The sequence below is a fragment of the Leuciscus leuciscus genome (genome assembly GCF_965113295.1).
Source record: "Leuciscus leuciscus genome assembly, chromosome: 12".
Taxonomy (NCBI): Eukaryota; Metazoa; Chordata; class Actinopteri; order Cypriniformes; family Leuciscidae; genus Leuciscus; species Leuciscus leuciscus.
The window spans coordinates 40,358,981-40,386,963 of record NC_138736.1 but is presented as its reverse complement, the minus strand read 5'-3'; the positions used below and the strand labels follow the sequence as shown (position 1 = coordinate 40,386,963).

At 41.7% G+C, this 27,983-nt stretch overlaps 2 protein-coding genes and 2 long non-coding RNA genes across 12 annotated transcripts in view; 2 read left to right on the top strand and 2 right to left on the bottom strand.

Moving 5' to 3' along the window:
* Window positions 1-27,983, bottom strand: part of LOC309511451 — a 92,006-nt gene that overhangs the window by 4,888 nt on the left and 59,135 nt on the right. The gene's annotated exons all lie outside the window — the stretch shown is intronic.
* The window catches only part of LOC309511382 (uncharacterized protein), a 107,814-nt gene that overhangs the window by 42,482 nt on the left and 37,349 nt on the right, over window positions 1-27,983 (top strand). The gene's annotated exons all lie outside the window — the stretch shown is intronic.
* LOC309511392 (uncharacterized protein) lies at window positions 62-26,718 on the bottom strand. 9 transcript variants are annotated; one of them, XM_082186618.1, is made up of 9 exons: window positions 26,439-26,718; window positions 25,597-25,735; window positions 24,790-24,882; window positions 17,356-17,454; window positions 16,509-16,850; window positions 3,883-3,909; window positions 3,100-3,126; window positions 896-922; window positions 62-796 (listed from the first exon to the last, which is right to left on the bottom strand). In XM_082186618.1, exons 5-9 carry the CDS (start codon window positions 16,810-16,812, stop codon window positions 609-611), a joined length of 573 nt encoding a protein of 190 aa, XP_082042744.1. In that variant the 5' UTR covers window positions 16,813-16,850; window positions 17,356-17,454; window positions 24,790-24,882; window positions 25,597-25,735; window positions 26,439-26,718; the 3' UTR covers window positions 62-608. The 9 variants fall into 9 exon arrangements, with proteins under 9 accessions (XP_082042744.1, XP_082042742.1, XP_082042743.1 ...); XM_082186616.1 differs by having other exon boundaries at window positions 26,446-26,718; XM_082186617.1 differs by lacking the exon at window positions 26,439-26,718 and having other exon boundaries at window positions 25,597-26,432.
* LOC309511443 lies at window positions 17,865-24,794 on the top strand. The gene is made up of 3 exons (XR_014210625.1): window positions 17,865-18,386; window positions 22,961-23,205; window positions 24,493-24,794. It is a non-coding gene; the product is annotated as an uncharacterized lncRNA (long non-coding RNA).

Sequence of the window (27,983 nt, the reverse complement as noted above, 5' to 3'; positions counted from 1 at the left end):
AGGTTTAGCATTAGTAATGATAACGTTTCCTGACAGAAAATGCACAAACACATCAAATGTCTTGGTTTTACAGCTGTTTATTTGATCAAAACACATTTCTGTTGACATTTTTAAACAAGATTTATTTGCCATAAAACAGTTTGTATTTCTATTTTCTCAAACTCAGCTTATGTGTGCAAATGAATGCTCATCAGTCTAGATAAACATATAATGTCTAAAGATGCAGTCTAATGATTTTCAAGAAAATCTGCTGATCTTTTTTGAGCTTATTCTGTACATGTAAAAACTGCACACTGCTTGAACTCTAAGCTTGAATATTGTTTATGTTGAATGAATAAATATTGCATTAAAGTCAGTGACGCAGTGCTTTCATATTGAACTAAATATCATTGACACACAAATGAACCACAAATTATTATTTTTTTTTTTAAATCACCACAACTATTAATGATTGCTTTCACTGTTGCTGAAAAAGGCAACATTTGACACATCTCAGATTTTCAACACTGATAGTGAAATCTTGTGAACAGATGAAGTCATCTGAAACACGGCTGTCTGTTTTAATGAGTGTTTCCTTCCATGCTCTGATTTTACTGGCAGTGCAAAGCTCAGATTTTCAAATAAGGGTTAGGGTTTTTTTGATTCATCAGAGCTTCTTGTTTCGCATCTCTCCACCCTTTCTGCTGTCCACAATGGTAACTGATCACTCCTGCGACGACTATAGTCAGAAGAAACACACACACAGCCAGTCCAACAACAGCGAACATCAACACACGCTCCGTCACCATCACTCCATCTACAGAGACACAAGAGTTACTCACATTCATACACAACCAGACAGTGTTAGAAGTAGAGCTGGATTTACACATAATCAATTAAACAACCAAGATGTTACCTGTGATGTCCACTGTTTTTGGCAGTTCTGTTTAAGAAAGACAAATATGTCACTTTATTAAAAACACAGAAATCTGTTTAAACAATGTTTCTGAAAGTCTTAAAAAAATGTAAACATGTTTATTAGTGCACAAAACAAATAACTGAATTTACACAAATGAATGAATGAATGAGGCATTTATATAGTGCATTTATATATTTACATTACATTTATTCATTTAGCAGACGCTTTTATCCAAAGTGACTTACAAATGAGAACAAGAGAAGCAGTGAAACTAACATTAGGACAACAATTAGTACATGCACTCTTTTTTCTTATATATACAGGTGCTGGTCATATAATTAGAATATCATCAAAAAGTTGATTTATTTCAGTAATTCCATTAAAAAAGTGAAACTTGTATATTATATAGACTCATTACATGCAAAGTGAGATATCTCAAGCGTTTATTTGTTATAATTTTGATGATTATGGCTTACAGCTTGTGAAAACCACAAAATCAAAATCTCAGAAAATTAGAATATTACATGAAATCACACAGTAATTACACAGTAATCCCATGGTCATTGAACCAGGTTTTGGTTATTTTGGCAGTGTGGGCAGGTGCAAATCCTGCTGGAAAATGAAGGAAGCATCTCCATAAAGCTTGTCTGCTGAAGGAAGCATGAAGTGCTCTGGAAATGTCCTGGTAGACGGCTGTGTTGAGTGGACAGCACAGTGGACCAACACCAGCCGATGACATGGCTCCCCAAACCAACACAGACTGTGGAAACTTCACACTGGACTTCAAGCATCTTGGATTGTGTGCCTCTCCATTCTTCCTCCAGACTCTGGGACCTTGGTTTCCAAATAAGATGCAAAATTTGCTCTCATCAGAAAAGAGGACTTTGGTAGGGTGACCATACGTCCTGTTTAACCAGGACATATCTGGCCAGGATTTCGAGATCGCCCAAAATGCCCGGGATTCGGCTTTTGCTTTCTACAGTCACCATTCATTATGTTTACATTATTACGTTATTTGACACTGACACGTACGTGCCAGCTTTGCAGGTCATGCATTCTGCTTCACACGGATCCCGATCGAGACGAAAACACAGGAATTTTCTTAGCAATGCTAGAACGCACATCAACCGATCACTTGTTTAGTGTTCATGTAAACACTACATTCAGATTAACCAATCGGAAGTAATTCAGTACTACTGAATCAAAAGGTGTACATGTAAACAAAATGAATGGCGACGAGAAAGCAAAAGCCGAATCGCGGATATTTTGGGCGATCTCGAAATCCCGGCCGGACATGACCTGGAATATGGTCACCCTAACTTTGGTCCACTGTGCTTTATTAAATCCAGAGTCAACGCAGCCGTCTACCAGGACATTTTCAGAGCACTTCATGCTTCCTTCATTTTCCAGCAGGATTTGCACCGGATTTGCACTTGCGCCAAAAGAACCAAAACCTGGTTCAATGACCATGGTATCACTGTGTGATTACTGTGTGATTACTGTGTGATTTCATGTAATATTCTAATTTTCTGAGATTTTGATTTTGTGGTTTTCACAAGCTGTAAGCCATAATCATCAAAATTATAACAAATAAAGGCTTGAGATATCTCACTTTGCATGTAATGAGTCTATATAATATACAAGTTTCACTTTTTTAACAGAATTACTGAAATAAATCAACTTTTTGATGATATTCTAATTATATGACCAGCACCTGTATATATGTGTGACCCTGGACCACAAAACCACACATGGGTCTGTTTTTTTTTTTTTTTTTTTGAAATTGAGAGATTTATACATCATCTGAAAGCTGAATAAATAAGTTTCCATTGATGTATGGTTTGTTAGGATAGGACAATATTGGGTCGAGAAACAACTATATGTAAATCTGGAATCTGAGGGAGCAAAAAAATCTAAACATTGAGAAAATCTCCTTTAAAGTTGTTCATTTATGTTGGCGATTTTGCTGCATTCACACAAAAATAAATGTTTTATATATTTACGGTAGGAAATTTACTAAATATCTTCATGGAACATGATCTTTACTGAATATCCTCATGATTTTTGGCATTAAAGAAAAATCTACAATTTTGACCCATATAATGTATTGTTGGATATTGTCACAGATATAGCCGTGCGACTCGAGACTGGTGACGTGATCCAGATTTCCACAAAAATCAATTAAACAACCAAGATGTTACCTGTGATGTCCACTGTTTTTGGCAGTTCTGTTTAAGAAAGACAAATATATGTCACTTTATTAAAAACACAGAAATCTATTTTAACATAATGTTTCTGAAAGTCTTAAAAAAATAAAAAATAAACAGATGTTTATAGTGCACGAAACAAATGACTGAATTTACACAAATGACTGAATGAATGAGGCATTTATTTAGCGCATTTATATATTTACATTTATTAATTTAGCAGACGCTTTTATCCAAAGCGACTTACAAATGAGAACAACAGAAGCAGTGAAACTAACATTAGGACAACAATATGCAAGTGCTATGACCCTTCCCAGTTTAATCTTTAATCTACATGAACTCTTTTTTTCTTTATATATATATATATATATATATATATATATATATATATATATATATATATATATATATATATATATATATATATATATATATATATATTTGTGACCCTGGACCACAAAACCAGTCACATGGGTCATTTATTTATTTTTAATTGAGATTTATACATCATCTGAATGCTGAATAAATAAGCTTTCCACTGACTTATGGTTTGTTAGGATAGAACAATATTTGGCTGAGAAGATACATCTATTTGAAACAACTGGAATCTGAGGGTGCAAAACAAAAATCGAAACATTGAGAAAATCTCATTTCTCTCACTCTTTCTATCTCTCACTCCATCTACAGAGACAGAAGAGTTACTCACATTCATACAACAGACAGTGTTAGAAGTAGAGCTGGATTTACACATAATCAATTAAACAACCAAGATGTTACCTGTGATGTCCTCTTCTTTTGGCAGTTCTGTTTAAGAAAGACAAATATATGTCACTTTATTAAAAACACAGAAATCTATTTAAACAATGTTTCTGAAAGTCTTAAAGTTTTTTAACAGATGTTTATTAGTGCACAAAACAAATAACTGAATTTTCACAAATGATTAGGGGTGTAACGATCCCCTCATGTCACGATTCATGATACATATCACGATACTGAACTCACGATACCATATTATTGTGATACTCCAAGACATTTGATAAAAAAGGTTTACAAAACACTTTCTGTTGATTAGAATGCTAATTTGATATTACATTGTGTGTGAAAATGAATTTTCTTGAACTTGTGCTGAAAAACCCAAAGCTCAGGACAATAAAGACGCCAGAATAACAATATTCATGATTCTAAAGATGAAAATACTGAATTATTTTTGATGAATATGCTTGACTAGATATATTTATGATAATGACGGCCACTTTTTACTGGTGACAGACATTTATAATTTTCAGATTCAGGACCCACAAATATTCACCAATTAAATTTGTATACATTATATTCAACATTATATATAGTAGTTTAATGTAGTACTGACACTAAAACTCTGTAAACTTGAATTTTTTCTCACACTGAAATTTTTATTTTGGGTGAACTATCCACAATACATATTGACACTATCCACACGCATACCTATAGACTGAACATGTAATACGCATGTGCACGCCGTCAGCGTTCTCACTGAGTCACATTATTGAAGTTTACGCGGAGATGATAAAGTTTTTATAAATTGCTCAACGCTTGCACCTTGGACCCTGTTTCAAGGTTTGTGTTCTTAAGCACTAACACTGTTTTTGTGTGAATGAACGGCGAGAAATCATTAAAAGTTTTCTGTCTTCTGTTAGAACGGTGTTGTGTTAGCGGCCACTAAGTTAATACCTAATGATCTTTTCGACGGAAGTGAATCATTCAAAACTAACTTTAGCTGGACAATAACTTTATTCTAGAGCTGCTGTAAAGCCTAAACAATCTCTGTTACTGTAATCTCCTATTATCACTGTAAAGCTGCTTTGAAATCGTCCATATTGTTAAAAGCGCTGTATAAATGAAGGGGACTGGACTTGACTTGACTTGACTACAGGTGGAGCAGTTCTGGCAGGTCACGTTAGTCAAGCTCACATCAGCTAATCCACGTCTACCGATAGGAATACCTATCACTGTATACATATATACAGGTGCTGGTCATAAAATTAGAATATCATCAAAATGGTGATTTATTTCAGTAATTCCATTAAAAAAGTGAAAGTCTATTATATAGACTCATTACATGCAAAGTGAGATATCTCAAGCCTTTATTTGTTATAATTTTGATGATTATGGCTTACTGCTTGTGAAAACCACAAAATCAAAATCTCAGAAAATTTGAATATTACATGAAATCACACAGTAATTACACAGTAATCCCATGGTCATTGAACCAGGTTTTGGTTCTTTTGGCAGTGTGGGCAGGTGCAAATCCTGCTGGAAAATATTTTTGTCGTAAAAATATACATATTTAAAACTTTATAAACAAAAATAACTGGCTTCCGGTCGCGGTCGACGCGCGTTCACAGATATGGATGCTGGCGTATGACGTAGGACGTAGCGTAGGAAGCGTCGTGACGTAGAACGAACGTGACAGTGCAGCCAGAGAGCAGAGCAAAACAAAACTCTACGTTCGTTCTACGTCACGACGCTTCCTACGCTACGTCCTACGTCATACGCCAGCATCCATCTCCATGAATGCGCGTCGACAGCTACCGGAAGCCAGTTATTTTCGTTTATAAAGTTTTAAATATATATAATTTTACGACAAAACCGCACGGATTACCCTCAGAAGGCCTTCGTTTATCCCCCTGGAGCCGGATGGATTACTTTTGTGAAGGATGCATGCACCTTTTTGGGACTTGAAGCAGTGGACCCCATAACTTCACATTATAACCACTGAAAGATCTAAGACATTTTCTAAAATAACTGAAAATGTGTTCGTCTGAAAAATGATTGACATATGCATCTCGAACGGCTTGAGGGTGAGTAAATCATGGCTTAAATATCATTTTTGGGCGAACTATCCCTTTAACTTCTCTATATTTGATAGACAAATATCATACTTTTAACTCTTTGAAAGTCAATTAACTTTGAAAGTCAGTGGATGATTGTTAAAACGTGATTTTTTTTTATTGTTTTTTTTTTGCAGATAGCCTATCAGTAATCGCACATGTAGGGTAACATGAAGTTCAATGATTTCCCAGCATTTTTTGAATACTGATCATTTGATGGCAAAGTTTGACAATGACATTAGTTAACAAGCAAAAATATATTCAGCTAATAATGTTACCTGAAGTCCTTTCAGATACAGTGGTGTGAAAAAGTGTTTGCCCCCTTGGTAAATATGATCAAATATGGCTGTAAAAAATAAATCTGCATTTTTAATCCTTTTGATATTTTATTTAAAATATGTGCAAAAATCTAACCTTTCATTGAAGTGAAATGATTGAAAGTGGGGGGAAAATAACATTATGAAATAATTTTTTTTCTCCAAAACATGTTGGGAACAATTGTTTGCCCCCTTTTATTAAATACTTTTTGCAACTTCTTTTTTTCCAAGATAACAGCTCTGAGTTCTCTTACGAGAGGTCTCTCGTACTGCGTTTGTAAAAACGCAATGGGGAAAAACTCTTTTCCACGAAATACTGAAGCCAAAAAATTATCCTATAATTTTGCATTGTTGTAAGGCGCGTTGCAGCAGCACACAGCCAAAGGCGAGACGGCTCACTCGCTCATTGGCTGCTCTGCAGCAACTGCATTAGCCTATCGAGCGAGGTCTGAGGTGACGTCAGACCAATGAGGGCGCTTCGCGCCCTCTGTGCCACCTCCCGCCGAAACGGGTGTGGCCTAGCCTTATAAAAGGAGCTCGAAAAGGCTGATTCACTGATTTTTCAACTCTTCAGCGAAGCTCTCGCATCGCTGGATCACGGAAGAAGCCGCGCCGTCTGAGAAAGCACTTCAGCGGGACGATGATGCTAAAGCCGAATCGGGGGAGGATGACACGTGTTCTCTGCTAGCCTCGGGCAGCGAGGATTGGGCGAGCTCTGAGGATCTCGCGCCTCCTGCTCGTAAACCTGGCAAGAGAGCTAACATCGAGAGGGAACTGATGCGCGTACTCACGTTGGCCGCGGCGAGCCTCGGCCTCGAGTGGTCTGCTCCGGAACTCCCTTCTCATACCCGGCTGGATGGTTGCTTCCTTCCTGGTGAGCGCTCTTCGCCTGAGTCCAAGCCCGCTCCATTTCTTCCTGAGCTTCATAAAGAAGTTGCAAAAGCTTGGGGCGCTCCCCTCTCAGCACGAACCCGTTCGTCTGTGTCACCAGCATTCTCCACTCTGGACGATGCTAAAAACAGAGGCTACCACTCACTTCCGCCGGTGGAACAGGCGATAGCAACCCATCTTTGCCCACCCTCTGCTGGACGGCGGACGAAACCGGTATTGCCATCCAAAGCCTGCCGCACGACGTCAACACTGCTTGCGCGTATTTTCTCCGCCGCTGAGCAGGCTGCGTCTGCACTACATACGATGGCCACGCTGCAGATTTTTCAGGGTGATCTCCTCCGTAAGTTGGACGAGATGGGACCTGACGCTATCTGCCTCACGGACCTGCGTAGCGCTTCGGACCTCACCCTTCGCGCTACTAAGTCTGCTGCACAGGCCATTGGACGGTGCATGGCTTCTGCTACTGTAGCTGAGAGACATCTTTGGCTGACGCTCTCGGAGATGTACGAGTCTGAACGCACCGCGTTCCTCGACGCCCCGCTATCTTCTGCCGGCCTCTTTGGATCCTCCGTCAACGAGTTTGTGGAGAGATTCGCCGAGGCTCAGAAAGCGTCTCAAGCCTTCAAGCACTTCCTCCCGAAGCGCTCCGGCTCTGCGTCGGGTCGTGCTAAACCGACCGCTCGGAGCTCTCAGCCACAGCGACCGCCTCCCGCTGCTTCATCGCAATGACGCTCCGCGTGGACCGCGGCAGAAGGTCACGGTGAAACCGGAAGCCCCGAAGACATCCTAGCATGCCTAGGAAAGCGCCGGTGTTTGAGTCCCCCTGCGGCCGTACTCTCACCAAAGTGCACCGCTGTTTCAGTTCCAGGAACTGCGACTGTCTCAGCCTATTCTGCAATGCGCAAGCCCGTACAGCTGCCCGCTTGCCTGCACACAAAAGCCGTTTTTACGACTACCCAGATAAATCCTGTGAAGAGTGTATTTTCTGGTGTCCCGGCCACGGCCGATGGTGCTATAAATGTAGAGCCGATGCCCACTTCACAGTGCCCATCCCTACACACAAGCACAGCCCTTCACACAGGGCTCGCGCTCTCAAACTCGACCCAGGTCGAACGCGCACCAAACATAGCAAACGTGCCCACTGCCCAGTGCCCACAAACACTATGTTATGCATGTCGCACGGTTTCTGTAAAAACGAAACCTGTGTGCGCTCACTCTGTTCAGACAGACAGCGTGCTCAATGCAGTAAATGTGCCTGCCCCGCTGCGCCCACATTTACCCACAGACATCATGAGCCCGGCCACGGCCGATGGTGCTATAAATGTAGAGCTGATGCCCACTTCCCAGTGCCCATCCCTACACACAAGCACAGCCCTTCACACAGAGCTCGCGCTCATAAGCTCGACCCAGGTCGAACGCGCACCCAACATAGCTCAAACACCATGTTATGCATGTCGCGCGGTTTCTGTAAAAACGAAACCTGTGTGCGCTCGCTCTGTTCAGACAGACAGTGCGCTCAATGCAGTAAATGTGCCCGCCCCGCTGCGCCCACATTTACCCACAGACTTCATGAGTCCTACGGAACTCGCTCAGCCCTCCCTCAATCGGTTAAGCACCATAGCGGGGTCGAGGGCGAGTGTCCCGCCGGCTGTAATCAGTGCGCTCCACGCCTCGAATGTCACGGGCATCACACCTATGTTACTGCACACCGAAGCGCTTCGGTCGCCCAGCGACCAGAGCGCGCTTCGCATCCAACCCTTAGCCAACCACGCAGATGCATGGGCAGCGCTTCCAGGGGTTTCGGATTGGGTGCTAGACATTATAAAGAAAGGCTACTCGCTACAGTTCTATCGACGTCCTCGCCGCTTTACAGCACGCGTCGAGACGAAAGTAAATTCAGAAGTAGCACACCTACTTCGTACCGAGATATCAGAACTGATGAGCAAAGGGGCTATAGAGCCTTTATCTCAGGCTCAGAGCGAAGGGGGGCAGTACAGCAGATACTTCCTGGTTCCCAAAAAAGACGGGGGTTTCAGACCCATACTGGATCTAAGACAGCTAAACAAAGCATTGACGAAACGCAGTTTCAAAATGCTCACAACCAGAAAAATCCTTGCGCATATTCGCCGAGGGGACTGGTTTATGTCAATAGATCTGAAGGACGCGTATTTTCAAATACAGATAGCGTCACGTCACAGGTGTTTTTTGAGATTCGCCTTCGAGGGACAGGCATACCAGTACACAGTCCTGCCGTTCGGCTTGTCCCTAGCACCCCGTACATTTACGAGGTGCATGGACGCAGCGCTCGCGCCCCTCAGGCTTCGAGGCATGCGAGTGCTGAATTATTTGGACGACTGGCTGATTCTGGCTCAATCGCGATCAGAGCTCGTGGAGCACAGGACCATTTTACTCGATCACCTCGAGAATCTTGGTCTCAGAGTCAATTGGGCGAAGAGCTGTCTGAACCCCAGTCAAACGATATCATTTGCATGTCACTATGATAGCGCGGCTGTCTTCACAGTGCGTGCTGAGCATTCAGCGTGCAGCGAGCCCTTTTCGCTGCGGCGCGATCGTCCCGCTCAAGGGTTTTCAAAGGATGCTCGGCCTTATGGCCTCAGCATCATCAGTTCTTCAGCTGGGTCTGCTCCGTATGTGCCCCCTGCAGTTCTGGTTGAAAGCGCGAGTACCGCGCAGAGCGTGGACGTCCGGTCAGCTTCGTCTCAGGGTCAATCAGAGCTGCGTCGCAGCTCTGGAACCTTGGAAAGCGAGCGACTGGTATTAATCAGGTGTAAGCCTGGGGATTTCCTCGAGAGTGAAAGTGGTGTAGACGGACGCCTCCACCTCGGGATGGGGAGCGCTGCTCGAGGGCAGACCGTTCTTCGGCCAGTGGTCAGAACGGGAGAAGCTCCTACATATCAACTGCCTGGAAATGCTGGCAGTGGACAACGCGCTGTCGCGTTTTCGTCCCCTAATAGAGGGCCACCACGTCTTAGTCCAATCGGACAATATGTCTGTGGTGTCCTACATAAATCGCCAGGGCTGTCTCAGGTCCCGAACCTATACAGGTTGGCAGAACGCCTCCTGTTATGGGCCCAGCGCAACCTGCGCTTGTTGAGAGCAGTGCATGTGCCCAGGCTACACAACCTGGGACCAGACAGACTGTCCAGGAACAACATTCCGACGGGCGAATGGTCTCTACACCCGCAAACAGTCCAGCTGTTGTGGGAGAGATTTGGCAAAGCGTAAGTGGACCTGTTCGCGTCTCACGAAAACGCTCACTGCCCCGTGTTCTTTTCCAAGAGCGAAAGAGCGCTGTCCCTCACGTGGCCGCGCTGTCCGCTCTACGCTTTTCCCCCCATCTCTCTCCTGTCTCAGGTGATAGAACGGATCAGGGAAATAAAATGTTCAGTACTGCTTGTAGCACCGTTCTGGAGGAACCAACCATGGTTCCCAGTTCTGATGCAGTTAGCAGATACTGCCCCTTGGCCAGTGCCATTGAGGAGGGACCTCCTCTCTCAGGCCAGGGGTTCGATTTGGCATCCTCACCCGGAGTTGTGGTCCCTCCACGTGTGGGCGCTCAACGGGTACCCGCTGACCTCTCAGTGGGAGTGCTAAATACTATCACTGAGGCTAGGGCTCCGTCTACCAGACGGCTCTATGCCTCGAAGTGGTCGGTGTTCTCCAGCTGGTGCACAGCTCGGGGTTTTTCACCCTTCGACTGTGGGGTGACGGAGGTTCTCTCCTTCCTACAGGAGCTGTTGGATAAGGGCAGAGCCCCTTCCACGCTCAAAGTCTATGTGGCGGCTATCGCGCCGTTCTCTAAGACAACGCTCGGTCAGTCGTTGGGAAGAAACGATTTAGTCATCCGCTTCCTCAGGGGAGCTAGGAGGCTTAATCCTCCCAGACCTCCCTCGGTCCCTATGTGGGACCTCTCTACTGTTTTGGAAGCCATGAAAGGTGATCCTTTCGAGCCTATCCAAACAATTAGCCTCAGGCATCTGTCTTTCAAGACAGTGTTTTTGCTGGCTCTCGCTTCAGTGAAGCGCGTGGGTGACCTGCACGCGCTCTCGGTGAGCGCGGCGTGCTTAGAGTTCGGGCCAAGTGACTCCAGAGTCATACTCAAACCTAGGCACGGTTACGTCCCAAAATCCCTCAACACGCCGTTTCGGGCTCAGGTCATTTCCCTGTCTGCCCTGCCGGTGTCGGGCGAGGAAGGGGACGCAAGCTCTCTTTGCCCAGTTAGAGCGCTAAGAGCTTATGTGTCTCGCTCGTCTGTTTTCAGACAGACTGAGCAGCTATTTGTCTCGTTCAGTGGATGTTCCAAGGGAGCGGCTGTTTCGAAACAGACTCTATCCAGATGGATAGTTGATGCCATAGCGCTGGCATACACCGCCAAGGGCTCACAGTGCCCATTGGGTGTTAGAGCGCACTCCACGAGAGGCGTCGCCTCGTCGTGGGCTTGGTCTAGTGGGATTTCCTTACAGGACATATGTATGGCGGCAGGTTGGGCCTCGCCGTCTACATTTATAAGGTTTTATAACCTTGAGGTTCCCGCCTTGCAGGCTAAGCTATTGTCGGTTTGAGCGAATCAGTTCTCTCTGATCCGGAAACGCTGAGATCGAAAGCACTGCGCGCTGCCGACTGTTGTACTGAATGGGCAGTATTGCGTAAGACCCACATTTCCGCATTAGTTCAGGCTCTCCGCCTTGTCTATGTGATGTCATATATTGCGTCTGTGACGCTGCTACAGTGAGGAAAATAAGTATTTGAACACCCTGCTATTTTGCAAGTTCTCCCACTTGGAAATCATGGAGGGGTCTGAAATTGTCATCGTAGGTGCATGTCCACTGTGAGAGACATAATCTAAAAAAAAATATCCAGAAATCACAATATATGATTTTTTAACTATTTATTTGTATGATACAGCTGCAAATAAGTATTTGAACACCTGTCTATCAGCTAGAATTCTGACCCTCAAAGACCTGTTAGTCTGCCTTTAAAATGTCCACCTCCACTCCATTTATTATCCTAAATTAGATGCACCTGTTTGAGGTCGTTAGCTGCATAAAGACACCTGTCCACCCCATACAATCAGTAAGAATCCAACTACTAACATGGCCAAGACCAAAGATCTGTCCAAAGACACTAGAGACAAAATTGTACACCTCCACAAGGCTGGAAAGGGCTACGGGGAAATTGCCATGCGGCTTGGTGAAAAAAGGTCCACTGTTGGAGCAATCATTAGAAAATGGAAGAAGCTAAACATGACTGTCAATCTCCCTCGGACTGGGGCTCCATGCAAGATCTCACCTCGTGGGGTCTCAATGATCCTAAGAAAGGTGAGAAATCAGCCCAGAACTACACGGGAGGAGCTGGTCAATGACCTGAAAAGAGCTGGGACCACCGTTTCCAAGGTTACTGTTGGTAATACACTAAGACGTCATGGTTTGAAATCATGCATGGCACGGAAGGTTCCCCTGCTTAAACCAGCACATGTCAAGGAATGTCTTGGCCGTCTTAAGTTTGCCAATGACCATTTGGATGATCCAGAGGAGTCATGGGAGAAAGTCATGTGGTCAGATGAGACCAAAATAGAACTTTTTGGTCATAATTCCACTAAACGTGTTTGGAGGAAGAAGAATGATGAGTACCATCCCAAGAACACCATCCCTACTGTGAAGCATGGGGGTGGTAGCATCATGCTTTGGGGGGGTTTTTCTGCACATGGGACAGGGCGACTGCACTGTATTAAGGAGAGGATGACCGGGGCCATGTTTTGCGAGATTTTGGGGAACAACCTCCTTCCCTCAGTTAGAGCATTGAAGATAGGTCGAGGCTGGGTCTTCCAACATGACAATGACCCGAAGCACACAGCCAGGATAACCAAGGAGTGGCTCTGTAAGAAGCATATCAAGGTTCTGGCGTGGCCTAGCCAGTCTCCAGACCTAAACCCAATAGAGAATCTTTGGAGGGAGCTCAAACTCCGTGTTTCTCAGCGACAGCCCAGAAACCTGACTGATCTAGAGAAGATCTGTGTGGAGGAGTGGGCCAAAATCCCTCCTGCAGTGTGTGCAAACCTGGTGAAAAACTACAGGAAACGTTTGACCTCTGTAATTGCAAACAAAGGCTACTGTACCAAATATTAACATTGATTTTCTCAGGTGTTCAAATACTTATTTGCAGCTGTATCATACAAATAAATAGTTAAAAAATCATACATTGTGATTTCTGGATTTTTTTTTTAGATTATGTCTCTCACAGTGGACATGCACCTACAATGACAATTTCAGACCCCTCCATGATTTCTAAGTGGGAGAACTTGCAAAATAGCAGGGTGTTCAAATACTTATTTTCCTCACTGTATATATGGATAGAGGGATTCCCCATCCTCTCTCCCGGGCTCTCTGTGAGTCCCTATGGTGATTGTGCACTCTGTATCCTGGACTTCGCTTCCAGTTCTAGTAGTGTTGATCCCTGCATGCACGGCGTCTTACAATGGGTCCCCATTGCGTTTTTACAAACGCAGTACGAGAGACCTCTCGTAAGAGAACGTACTCGGTTACTAACGTAACCTCGGTTCTCTCTAGAAGAGGGAACGAGTACTGCGTTCCCTGCCGTGCATGTGATTCACTCTGGTTCGCTTCGGCATTGAAAAATCAGTGAATCAGCCTTTTCGAGCTCCTTTTATAAGGCTAGGCCACACCCGTTTCGGCGGGAAGTGGCACGGAGGGCGCGAAGCTCCGTTATAAGATTTCTAGCACAGGCTGTAAGGTTTAGATTTTTTATCTGTTGGTATTTGATCGAATCCGTGATGCCATGTATCTGAACAAGATGTCCAGGACCTATGGTAGAAAATTAGGCCCACAGCATTAAAGATACAGCAGAGTATTTCATTTTACACATGGGGTACTTTTTTTATCCCTGTGTGCACCAAACCCATCTTAAGTGTTTGCTGCCAAAAAAGCGAATGTTTTTGTTTCATCTGACCATAGAACATTTGAAAAGTAACTGACACTACTGGAACTTCAAACGGGATGGGGTTCTATGGTCAGATAACGGAGAACAGGATGGAGAGATTCTGTATGGAGGAATGGTCTCTGATCTCTTGTCAGGTGTTCTCCAAACTCATCAGGCATTATAGGAGAAAACTCAGAGCTGTTATCTTGGAAAAAAGAAGTTGCAAAAAGTATTTAATAAAAGGGGGCAAACAATTGTTCCCAACATGTTTTGGAGAAAAACATTTATTTCATAATGTTATTTTCCCCCCACTTTCAATTATTTCACTTCAATGAAAGGTTAGATTTTTGCACATATTTTAAATAAAATATCAAAAGGATTAAAAATGCAGATTTATTTTTTACAGCCATATTTGATCATATTTACCAAGGGGGCAAACACTTTTTCACACCACTGTATATGTTTTAGAATCTTGTCAAATAAACACAGTAGAAACCTTTCTTTTCTAGTATGATAGTGACTTTGAAAAGAGCTTTGTAACTTTTAAACAGGTATTAAATGAGTTCAAGATAGTCGTATGGTAGACTTTAACCCTTCACAGATCACATTTCAAAGACAGCTCGATCATGCAGGTTTGCACTGCACAGCATCAGGAAGATCAGGCCTTTCCTAACTGAGCATGCAACACAACTTCTCGTCCAGGCCCTGGTCATTTCTAGGCTTGACTACTGCAATGCTCTTCTGGCTGGACTTCCATCATGTGCAACTAAACCCCTACAGATGATCCAGAATGCTGCAGCTCGTCTTGTCTTCAACGAGCCCAAGAGGGCCCACGTCACTCCTCTGTTCATCTCTCTGCACTGGCTACCACGCGCTGCCCGCATCAAGTTCAAGGCATTGACGCTTGCTTACAGATCTATCACAGGCTCAGCTCCCTCCTACTTTCACCCACTCCTACGAGTCTACATCCCTACCAGAAGCCTCACTCACACACACACACACACACACACTCATCCTCGATGTGCTGTAGATCACAGTGTCTACAGATCCTCTGCTCTCTCTCTGTCCACACACACACTCACACACACACACACTCACACACACACACACACACACACACACACACACACTCACTCCTACGAGTCTACATCCCTACCAGGAGCCTACGATCGGTCAACGAGCGACAGCTCGTGGTTCCATCACAGAAAGCCACAAAATCACTTTCCAGAACATTCTCATTCACAGTTCCCTGCTGGTGATGCTCTTTCCACCCTCATCCGGAACGCAGAATCCCTGACATCATTCAAAGGACGGCTGAAAACCCATCTCTTCCGTGAGCACTTAACCGCATAAAAAAAAAACAAAAAAAAACGTCCCTTTCCCTCTAAAACCTCACTTATCAGGCTTATGCTACTCTGAATAATGCCTGAACTTCGTATCTTGAGCACTTGTTGCGCTGTTTTTGCCTCTTCACGATGACTCGCTTAATTTAGTCCTAATTTGTAAGTCGCTTTGGATAAAAGCGTCTGCTAAATGACTAAATGTAAATGTAAAATGTAACCACAGAATTAATAAAGTCGCTGCGAGATCCAATGAGAAACATACAGAGTTCTCTATTATAAACACAGATATCAGATCAAACATCACTGACGTGGAAACCAGGAGAGACATTGAGCCATGAATGAACAAGTTATAGAAGGCTTTAAGTCTACAAATCAGCAACATTCCCTATGGATTTAATGTAGTTACACTACCTAACAGTAACTATGGTATTGTGACAGAAATAGTCAAACGCTTACAAATACTACATCATATCATATTTAAATGTTATTTTTAATGTGGTGACCAAAAATTTTTTTTTTTATCCATCAAATCCCCATTTATAGAACTAAAAGTTTCAAGATGTAGGAAAACACACTTAAAAAAAAAAAAATTAATTACCATTGTAAACAGTAGGTAGTCTCAGAGGACGCTTATCACTCCCTAATATCTAGTTTTTTTTTCACTTGTTTTGCTTTTGAATTAGCCTAATATTAAGACATTATGAATGATCATCAAATTTAACTTGTATTACTTGTAATACATAATATATATTACATAATAATATAATATTTCACCAGAAGTGTCTATACTTTCACTCAAATAATGGAGTTGTGCAATGAATGTGTGTATTTGTACAGTATATACATATAAACATACACAGTACACACACATATATTATTTTATATTTTGTGTGTGTGTATATATGTATGTATTTAGGATACAAACTACTTCTACACATGTGCTGCTCTCAATAACAAACAGCTATGTCCCAAACCTTGAGTGGCTCATCTTACTCCCAATGATGAGAAAAACTGAAATCTGTTACCTTCAATCTCCAGTCTGATGGGTTTGTTGAAGTGCATCTCTGGAGTGTCAGACTTTATTCCATAGAAATAAAGTCCTGAATCTGATTCTGTTACTCCAGAAATAGTTAAAGAGACTCTAGTGACCCAACTGTCTGCTGTTATTTTCATACGTGTTCGGTTTTGATTGTAGTTGATCAGAAGTCTTCTCCCGGTTTTGTGCTTCTCAGCAGAAATCAGCAGAACGAGCTCTTCAGATCTGAGATGATACCAGGCGACTTCATCTCTGTTTCTCATGCTGCAGTTCAGAATGATGTTTTCTCCCATTCGAACTCTCACATCAGAAGAACCCCGTACTGATAAATCTGGAGATGTTTATAATAATTACTATAAAGGTTTAAAATAATGACATTATGTAAAGAATTAAAGTTTGATAATTTACCACTGGAAGAGGTTTGCATATTTACAAACCAAATTACACAGAAGAAAATAATTTTTTCCATTTTGTCTCAACAGATGCGAATAGTACACAGACTTGATCCACAAATGCTGTTCTCACTTCCTTTATAGCTTTTCTACCTGCTGCTTTTTTCCGTTTTTCTGGTTGCGAAAACATTTATAGGAAATGGCATCATACAACACGCCTTTCCATGTAAAGTTCTCCTCAGACGTGGTTTGCATCAGATATGCTTAGTTAGCAAACTAACCAACTGTAATATCAAGAAATTTTCCAAGCAAAGCAGTTTATATACAAAATCAGCTGCTGTACACATTTACAACCATCTATATTTCTCCCAACCCAGGTTGGTTTAATTTCCACAAAACCTTCCAAATTTATTCACATAATTGTATTTAATGTTTATTTCCTACACAGTATGACTGTTATTTCCAGTATTCTTCTGGATCCTCTTCTGTTGCTCCTCCTCCAGATCTGCTCTCACCGGACAGTCCGAGGGAATCGCCGTTGACCTGCAACATTCAGTGTGAGAAAAATTGCTGTCAACATTTTTATAAATTTACAGACACTTACACTGTGTCCTAACCAGACGCGATGCAATAAGATTCCAGCGACAAATAATTTGACTGTCCACACTAGACGTGACATGACTGAGAGATGAGTAAAAATCAATCAAAACCCACAGCCAATCAGAACAGTGTGTGGGCGGAGTCAGCCAAACATAACAGTGTGTGGGCGGAGTCTCACGGCACCAGAGAGAAATCCCGACAGCACTCGCAAAAGTGGATAAGTAGGCTACATAATCAAATTCACAAATATTACACCATTTTAACATTATTCAAATACATAGGCTACTGAGTTACTAAAACAATCTTTGTCAAACAATTCACTTGTTTGTTCACAGTTTGAAGAACGTTCTTTCCATTTGTTTAATTTCAAGATCTGAGGTGAATTATCCACTGTTGCTTTTACAGCAACAAAGCTGGAGCACTATATGATATTCAAAGTCACATTACACGCTTTTAACATTAAATAAAGCACATAAACAGTACCTGAGATTATCATTGCCACACTTTGTGTTTGTTGTTTCAGCGCGACGTCGCAGAAAAATAGAAACCGTTTCTAAAATAGATTCGTCGTGTGTCGCCAGTTAGGACAAAAACTCTGATTAACATGGAAAAGATACCTTTTATCAAGCGTCGCGTGTAGTTAAGACACAGTGTTATTGCTCATCCTCTGTCCACATGGTAGCAGCATGCATAAAGAAATGGCAAAGCCAGACATACCAGTTTTTGGTCACTCTTAGCATCATGGGCCAACTTGAGTAACAAAAAGTCCCTGAACCTTTTGCTGCATTCAATTATATAGACAGAACCTCTTTCACATGGAAACATCTGCTAACAATGGATATTTGCATTCAGAGTTAAGAGGTATGAGACCATTTGTCTAGAGACTACCTTCCTTTGGCCCAATCCCAATTCTATTTTATACCCCTTCGTCTACCCCTAACCCTTCGCCTACCCCTTACCCTTGCCCCTTGAAACAGAGTGTCAAGGCGTAGGGGTGAAAATATTCCCCTAAGAAATGGGACACCACTAGCCTGACTACGTCAGACTTCGTACTTCCGCTCTATTTCATTTCGCTCCTGTACTCAGTCTGAGACCGTGACCTATCTCTCAGTTTTCCTCCGGCCTGAAAACAGCCGGCCAATCAACGAACAGAGGGCGGGCTAAGAGCTGTGACGTAGACGCTAAGCGCCTAGTTTAGATTGTAGTTCAGGATATGACCGCGGATATGGAGACACGGGATGCAATTCGCTCTGTTGTGGAGAATATTCCCGGCATTAGCAAACTAAAGCCAGAACAAGAAGAGTGTTTGTTCAACATTTTGAATGGAGGTGATGTTGAGGCCCTACTCCCGACAGGGTTAGGGAAAAGTTTAATTTATCAACTATTACCAATCGTCAGCGAGAAACTGGGGAGACCAAAGGCCGGTGTTGCGTCCAAAGGTGACTCCCCTTTCCGATAATGTTTTTCCAAGATGGGTGAACTAAGATCTATCGTGAAAGAAGGTATGTTTAATTTATGCCTGCTTACATCTCTCTCTCTGTGTGTGTCATGTCATGCTGTAATCTTGTAATTAAGTTGCAGCATTTCCGACAGACTCGAGAAGAACTAAGAGCTGTGTTTGACAGAACTAATCCTAACTTTGACAGTTGGCTACAAATATTTTCTTGATTCTCTCTACTATCAAATATTGTTTTAGAGGCACTGATTGTACCGTGGATGCCAAGATTTACTTCACATAACCTGCAAAAGTCGTTCACAGCCATGTTCACTCCATATTTAGCTCGATGGTTTAGTTTTTAGTATAGTTTTAGCATCACACAGTGGAAATTCGATGCGGCTGAAACGGCGCATAGCATACGTCATGACCAAACGTTATGTGATTGGCTTACGGGAAACCAATGATTTTATGCTTCAGACTAGCGCCCCCAGGCGGTAAAGAAAACCTTTTTCTATTACGGAACTCCAGACTCTCTCTACGAAGCAAAGCGAAGTAACAGAGTCTGGTATTACCAGGCTAGGACACCACTACTACACAGTTTCATTATACGTCGTTGCTAGCGCCTACGTCACAGGAGATGCGCCAATGTTTATCACAAACTTCCAAGATGCCGTCGTCAGCTGTAGTCTTGCGTGAGTTAGAGCTATTTTTTGCATTTTTCTTCTTAAGTTCGCAGAAAACAACGGAGATGACGATATCTTCGACGCATAATGCTGCGTTCACAACAAACGTGAATAGAGCGTCTGGCGCGAGTGATTTCTATGTTAACAGTGCGTGTCCACTGGCACGGAGCGAGCGTTTTCAATTCATTCCTATGGAAGTCGAGCTTCACGCTCGCGCAGTGCATTTTGGGATTGCCAGCGGACCGGAGAAAGCGTTGAGAGCAACTGTCAACAAGGTTGGTTTAAAAAGGTTGGGCACTTTATGCAAATATCAAGCGAAAAACGCGGTCGGCAGCCAATTGCTGTGAGGTTCGGGATGTGACGTCTGTCTTGAGATTTTAAAAATATGCAAATTGTGACTGAGTTTATGCTGGATTTAGTGCGTAAATCAAGTTGTTTACCGCACCGTCCACTACAGCGGCAAAACTCTGCTCAGTGCCGCTGGCAACGCTATAACGCCTCCGCTTTGGGGTGTGTCTGTTGCGAGTGTGTTTAATCTAAGTTTTTTACAACACACTAGGGCTGCAACAACTAATCGATAAAATCGATAATAATCGATTATGAAAATCGTTGTCAACGAATGTCATTGTCGATTAGTTGGTCTGCTCACGTCACGGGGAGCGTTACTGATGACGTCACTTTCATGACAACGCAGTCACGCGAAATGGCAGAGAGTAAAGGCCAATTTATACTTCTGCGTCGAGTGTACGCCGTAGTGTACGTCGTAGGCTACGCACGTAGGCGACGCCGTCGTGAGCATTTATACTTCTGCAAATGTCTGTGTTGCTCTGCAGTTACACCGCCGAAACGCTAGTTGGCGCGGGTGGGTTTTAATGTTCCAGTTCCACTGTGTTTACATTCCTCGCGGCTGTTTTGAGTTTAGGTTTCTACGAGCAATGGCGACTGAAGGAGTCATACAGATGGCTGTATTTCCGCACTTCTTCAAGCAATCTCTCGGTCACTTGGTCTATTTCCATGGCTCTTCACTGATCTTCGGAATTTAAAAAATGGCGGGCGGGCGGTGCAGAGTGCAGAAGATCATTCCGGAAATGCGTAGGAGGAAACGCGATGCTATCCAGCCGACCAATCACAGATCTTGCGGTCCGCGTCGCCGCGACGCGTAGTTACATTTTTGATGAGGTGCGCGTCAGGGTACGGCGAAGGGTACGACGTATGGTACACGTCAATGCGTATGCTACGCCGTACCTTCTACGCGCACCCGACGCAGAAGTATAAATTGGCCTTAATCGGAGAGAAACATCAGCACGGCAAGCAAAAACTGTATTCTCATTATATGAAGATGTGAAAATGGTATAGTCTAGTTTAATTCAATGCTACTGTGTAAACAGCTTTGTTTACTAACTTCGGGACAGTCACACTAGATCTATTTTGTATCGAGCATCAGGTTGCGCAATCAGTTCGCTCGCAACATAAGTGATGGATTAAAATAGCGCTACCGCAGAAATAGGTTAAATTAAATGGTGTTTACAAAGTGAAGCACTAAATATAAAGGCAGTTAATAACAGCAGCAGTAAAATATTGTTTTTTAGTCACTGTAGTCAGTGGTTTTCAGCGAATGCTTGTGCAGTAATACATAATTTTTCCTGTACTTTTAATCAAGCCTGTTGTCAGCTGCGTACCTCCATTCCGCTCTCTTTTTATAGCATTTGTCTACTATGTAAGGGATAATCCCGCTTATTACATGGCTACCCACCAAATAAATCAATAATTTTACACAAAATATTGATTTAAAAAGGAGTTTCTTGATTTAAAAATGATTGTATTGCTTCCGCTAAAGAAAATAGTCCGTTCCGTCTCTACGGTTAGAATCCTGTGTCCATAGCAACGCTCTGTTTTTCTGGTGTGTTATACTTCGCAGCGGTCTGTTATCAAGAAATAACAGATCGCATTCTACATTGGAATTCAAAATCTGCTGCTTAATATCTTATTACAAACATGTTTGTGTCCTAATTTCATAATGTGAAGTTTATATGAGCAGCGCAACCCAATATTTTGTTTTGTTTATTTATATTTTGGATATTTAAAGAAGTTTTACTGTTTAAAAACTGGACAAACTTTTGTGTTTGGGGTTTAAAATGTAAAAATTTAAGATTATATTAGTAAAACTCAATGTGTGGCTTTTGCACTTTTTAAAGTACACTTTTACACATAAATACCCTGATTTAGGGTTTTATTTAGTTATAAACAAAAATCAAATTGAATAAAAAAAACCCTATCCGATTAATCGATTAATCGAAAAAATAATCGTCCGATTAATCGATTATCAAAATAATCGTTAGTTGCAGCCCTACAACACACACACAGTATAATAATCAGCGATGCATGTGATTACATTTAGAAATAGACCAGCTTTGTTTCCAAATGCACCAAGCAAAGATATCCTTTAAATTTTATTAATAATATATTATTTATAAACCCAGCTAATATAATCACAATAAACACATCCAAAATGAAACATTTAACATAAATAACAGCTGCAAAGCGTCTAATTTGTAAACAAAATGATTTACGCACTAAATCCAGCATAAACTCCGGCACAATTTGCATATGTTTAAACTCTCAAGACAGACGTCACATCCCGAACCTCACAACAATTGGATGCCGAATGCATTTTTCGCTTGATATTTGCTTAAATCGAGAACTGCCCAACCTTTTTGACACTCTCGGTCGCTCTCAATGCTTTCTCCGGTCTGCTGGCAATCCCAAAATGCACTGCGTGAGCGTGAAGCTCGACTTCCATAGGAATGAATTGAAAACGCTCGCTCCGCTCCGCTCGCTCCGCGCCAGTGGACACGCACCGTAAGACGTATTTACTCGCGTCTGGAGGTCTTGCGGCGCAAATGAGGCATTTAGCGTGGCGCGGTGGATGCGAATTCGCCTCATTCGCGCGTCCACTTCGTTTCAAACTTTTGCTTTTTACACGCGTCATATTGTTAACGAACTTTAGCATTTTTTTTTACAACCGTTTCTTTGAAGAACATGACCGTAAATATGAACACAAGATTGAATGTGACAAAGAAAATGATCATTGGCAGTCATGTTGCCTCTGTAGCCGGTGTATGCAGGTACAATTCTCATACCCCTTCGTTTGAAGTGTGGTCCCGAAAAATCTTCGTTTCAAGGGCTATCTGGCCCTTCCCCCTACCCCTACCCCTCCCCCTCCCCCTCCAACCAAAAGAGAATTGAGACAACCCTACCCCTTCACAGGAACGCGCAAAACAGAGGAGTAGGGCCAAGGGGTAGGGGCAAGGGGTGAATTGGGATTGAGCCTTTGTGTGCCAGTTATCTCTAAACTCTTAAAACCTTATTAACTTTTGTTTTACTTATTTGGAAAAGAGACATTTGTACCAGTCGTACTGAGACATTTCAAATGATACCAAACATGTACAATACTCTGTGATAATCATTCACATTAAACTTTATATTTTCTTGGGTGAATTCAGGTGATCTGAGCATAAGAGATAGAGAGAGTGAGGGAAGAGGGAAAGAGATGTAGATTAGGATGACTTGGAGGTAGGGCTGAACGATATTCTGTTTTAACATCGACATCGCGATGTGCGAATGAGCGATAGTCACATCGCCGGAACATGCGATGTGAAGGGTAACGTTAGTAGCAGTGTAAGAGAACGGTAGCACCAGGGTAGCACACAGTAGGCTAAACACGAGTTTGTTGTATGGCTTTTTGCTGTGGTGACATACGCGTTCCACGTGCCTGCACAGTGATTGGTTCGCTGTGCCGCGCTCACCGCTCACAGCCAACATTCACTGGAAATGCGCGACGAAGAGGATCCACCGCAAAAAAGTAAAAATCAGCTATTTGGGACTAGCCTATTTCGTCTACAAAAAGGAGGATGTTGACCAAAAAGAGGTAGGCTACTTTGCCGGAGTGTTATTAAGTTGTGGATGGTTATCTTTTTTAAAAAAGTCGTTTCGTGTTCGCATTTATGAGGATATAACAATGTTACGTGACATTACGGACGCGTCACGCGACCGTTATGAAAGCGGCACTAAGAGACTGCTTTAAAACTTTCACAGAGACCTCAAACAGAAAGCACAAAGCCTTTCTTTAAAACGAATTTCGTTTTGTATGAATTGTATCTTAATTTTAATCAGTATTTCATTACCCAATTTCCTGGATTTAATAAATAGCCTAAAAATTAAATTTAGCAGCCAGCGCCTGAACTGGAGATTAAGCTATCATCCATGAACCGAAACTCAGCATAAAAGGTAGCCTACTCGCCTCACACACCTAAAAATAACAATAATAATAAAAAAATAGAAATAGAACTATTATCTACAGAAGAACCATTAAAAAAAAAAATCTGTATGAAAAGTGCATTTCTCCCGATCACTGCTGCGAAGATCGCGAGTCAGTAGGCTATTGTCAACTTCATCTTTACAGAAAACACTTGTTTATTAATAAACAATTAAAATGTCTCATTGTAATATTTTACATATTATTAATCATTACTTTTGCTGGTTCTAGGTGCCGTTTACATGAAGGCGTCACTGAATCAGCACAGAAAACATCATTTTTCGGGTCCTAGAACCTGAAGAACGTTAGGTCCTGTGTAGAACGTTCACCGAATTCTGAGAGAAATATGTTTCTGGAATAAAATATTAAGTGGCCTTTTTGTCACTTGTAATGAAGCTTGCTTATTTGTGAAATTATTAATAACATGGAATGGTAATTATTGACTTTAGCCTGGATTGATGGCTCGCAATATCGCGATATATATCGTTGGGAAAAAAATATCGCAATGTAATTTTTTTTCCAATATCGTGCAGCCCTACTCGGAGGTGAGACTTTCGTCTCGATAGTGCACAAGGGGGAGTTCAAAAGTTAATTTCCAGAGAGGTCCTTTGTCCTCTCAGGGCCTCAAGTAGACTGCCTGCCATTTATCTAATTTCTCAAGTCTTACAAACGTCACGGATAGTTCATAGAGTGCTGGTTTAGATCGACTCTGAAGTAGGAGTAAATTAGTACCTCCAAAAGGAGTTCCTAGGACTAAAATCTTTACTAGTTCCTGAGGTGCGAACGCACCAAAATACGGAAACTTCCGCCAATAGTTCTAGGAAATAGTTCTAGTTAAATACCGGTGCGAAAGGTCTCCCCAGAGGTCACTGCACCGACCTGGCGCTTCCCCTTGGTGGCGATCATTTTATCTGGCACCTGGACCGTCGTTGTACCTGAAATTGAAATATAAACTTTGATGAGCTTTCATGAACATTTGTAAGTGTTTGTATTACCTAGTAGTGTTGTCAAAAGTACTGAAATTTAAAAAATGTGAGGCTTTGAGTGCTGTTGAGCCTCATAAACACCTCTGATTGGCCATTGTGTTCATGAGTTTATCGGATATGTCTGTGATTGGCTACAATGATCAATGCACAGGAGCGTTTGAAAGTGTTTTGAATCATTGTAGTCAATCACAGACATATCCGATAAACTCATGAACACAACGGCCAATCAGAGGTGTTTATGATTCCGCTCAACAGCACTCAAAGCCTCACATTTGTAATATTTCAGTATCGACGTGGTACCGAAGTCAGTACTTTTGACAACATTAATACCTAGATGTGTGTATTGTTAGTGTTTGTATATAGTTATTTATTTGCATTATTGTTTTATTATCTCTATGTCTGTATTAATATTTTTTTTGTTTATTTGTATGTTTTTATTATAGCTAGGTGAGTGTGTGTGTGCATGACAGTGTTTTTATATAACTACATATTTATTCACCTCATAGTTTTATAATCTGTATTTATCTGTACAAGCTACAGTATGTATTTATCATCAAAGTCTATAGTTTATTCAATTTGATATAACAATAGATTTGTCCCTTGTGTTTTAAACCACTGAATCATTGTAACTTTTTTTAAGTTTTAATGAATTGTAAACTTTACCTGTTTCATCCACGTTCTAAAAGTCCTTTGCGTCAAAAGGGTAGCAGGCAAGAACTGTATGCAGGTTGTTAAAAAATAAAAAGAGGACACATTTGTTCTGTTGAAGCCAGTGGAACGGGACATGCTGGAGGCTTGAGGTCTGCGAACAGATAATGTGTTGTTTCATTCAATGAAGGAGGTGAGCCGGTCCTTTCCCACCATCTCGGTGGCATACCGTCCACTCAGATATTTACAAAAATATAATATCTGCTGGCTAATAAAAATCTGGCACCAAAAAAAATAAAAAAATAAATAAATAAATAGTAATAATAATAAAAAGGTTAGAGGGAGATTGTTTATGACATGATTAGGATAAAATAAGATCCTATGGGATTTTTACATGTTGCAGCAGGTTTACAGACAGTGGAAAAAATAAATGTAATTCTACATAAATGTAAATGTAGGATAAAAATGAACAATCTATTTAAAGAATATACAAATCTTCTCCCTAAGACAGATAGGCCCTATGTCCAGAAATGCCCTCTCATGAATGTCTGGCTGAATCAGACCTCTGTTTGTCTTTCTGACCCTCACTCTTGGCATATTCTGTGGGTATAATATGACATAAACATGTTTTAATAAATTCTGCAACAGAAAGTCACCACATTAACAGCGCGACAGAAGTAACAAGTGTTTCTTTCGTCCTGACTGGAACTCCTGACACTTAAACACGATTATCTTGTTTACTGAAAAACTCTGACAAGGCTAACTTTAAGATGTGTTTCAGCAGTAAATAATCTGTAGATTGATCATTACTGTGACGCAAGAAAGGAAAAACACAACTTAAAAAAACAAAAAAGTACATCTTGCCTGCTCGAAACCTGCTTTCCGAACCTCACGAGTCACGACGGGAAACGATGAGGAAATCACGTGATATTTGGCAGCTCATTGTTTGGCTGAAAGTATTGTCATCGCTTGAAGTTGCTTTGTTGCTTTCTTCTAGGTTTTCCCCTACTTCCTCGCAACAGGTACTTTCGGAGGGGAAATATTGACAGCAGTTCCTACAGTATGAACACACAGATTACCAGTCCAAACTGACTCCCTAGCTCCTGAGGAAAGTTCCTGCGGTGGAAACGCGTCTAGAGACAGCTAGGGCGACACGCGTCATTAATCTCAAAACGAAATATTCTGCAGAAGAGAGAAGTTTAATTTCTCAGCGCGATTCAGATGCAGACCTCTCTCTTCTGCACAATATTACGAGATTGAAAAATATTAAGAATGTACACAGCAAGAAGAAAATACCCGTCTCTGAAAGAGGACAACTAAAATAAAATAAAAAGTCTTGCTATATGAGATTAGTGCAAACGTTGTTGGTTATACAGTTGAAGCAATACTGAGATTCAAAATTGTTACCTTTGTGTGATAACTTATAAGTCACTCTCAGAGAGAGGGAGAGAGAGATTATAATCAGTGGTGGAAAGTAACTAATTACAAATACCAGTGGTGGAAAGAGTAAATAATTGTACTTAAGTAAAAGTATTGCTACTTAAGTAATAATTTACTTGAGTACAAGTAGAAGTACTGAAAAATAATATGACTCAAGTAAGAGTAAATAAGTAGTTTGCTTAAAAACTACTCAAGTAACTAAGTTACAAAGAACTTTAGTATTATTTTTCTGTTTTTACCCAAAATGGGGAGATGATAGCGATATGGAGCGCTAAACACTCTCATGTCAATTCTGTTTCATTCATACTGGAAGCCCAGTACACACTGATTCATACCTGCCGCAGAAAGTCCACAAGTGAGATTCATAGAATGATTCACATAATGACGTTTCAGGAAATGCCATTATGGATATAATAACATGCAAATAGAGACATTTGACTGAAGAAACATGAAGACAAACACATGATAGCGATATCTTAGGTATTTGCATAAGAATGATGTATGTCTTTAAAGGGATAGTTCACCAAAAAAGGAAAATCAAGCCATCCTGACATTCTTCGTTCAGATGAATACAATCAGAGTTATATTAAAAAATGTCCTGGCTCTTCCAAGCTTTATAATGGCAGTGAATGGCTAGAGAAAATTTGAAGCCCAAAAAAGTGCACCCATCCATGATAAAAGTGCTCCACTTTTACTCCAGGGGGTTAATAAAGGCTTTCTGAAGCCATGTGTTTGTGTAAGGATAAATACCCATATTTATAACTAAATATTATAATCTAAAATAACTAGCTTCAGCCAGACGACCGACCATACGCATCGATTTACGGTGGAAGACTAACCCCTGACTCGACGCACAACGTATATATATTATAGAAGAGGAGCTTCAGTTTGTTGCACAGCCCTATTTGTTTAAACCACAAGAGGCGTCTGAGCTTACGAGACTCCTACATTCTACATCATAC

Excerpts from the sequence above, each read along its gene's own strand:
- LOC309511392 (XM_082186610.1), bottom strand. The coding sequence starts at position 16,988 with ATGGAAAAAATTATTTTCTTCTGTGTAATTTGGTTTGTAAATATGCAA. Across the intron at positions 16,851-16,927 it reads TATGCAAACCTCTTCCAGTG|ATTTATCAGTACGGGGTTCT; the intron begins GTAAATTATCAA and ends AAACATCTCCAG. Across the intron at positions 797-895 it reads AAAAACAGTGGACATCACAG|ATGGAGTGATGGTGACGGAG; the intron begins GTAACATCTTGG and ends GTGTCTCTGTAG.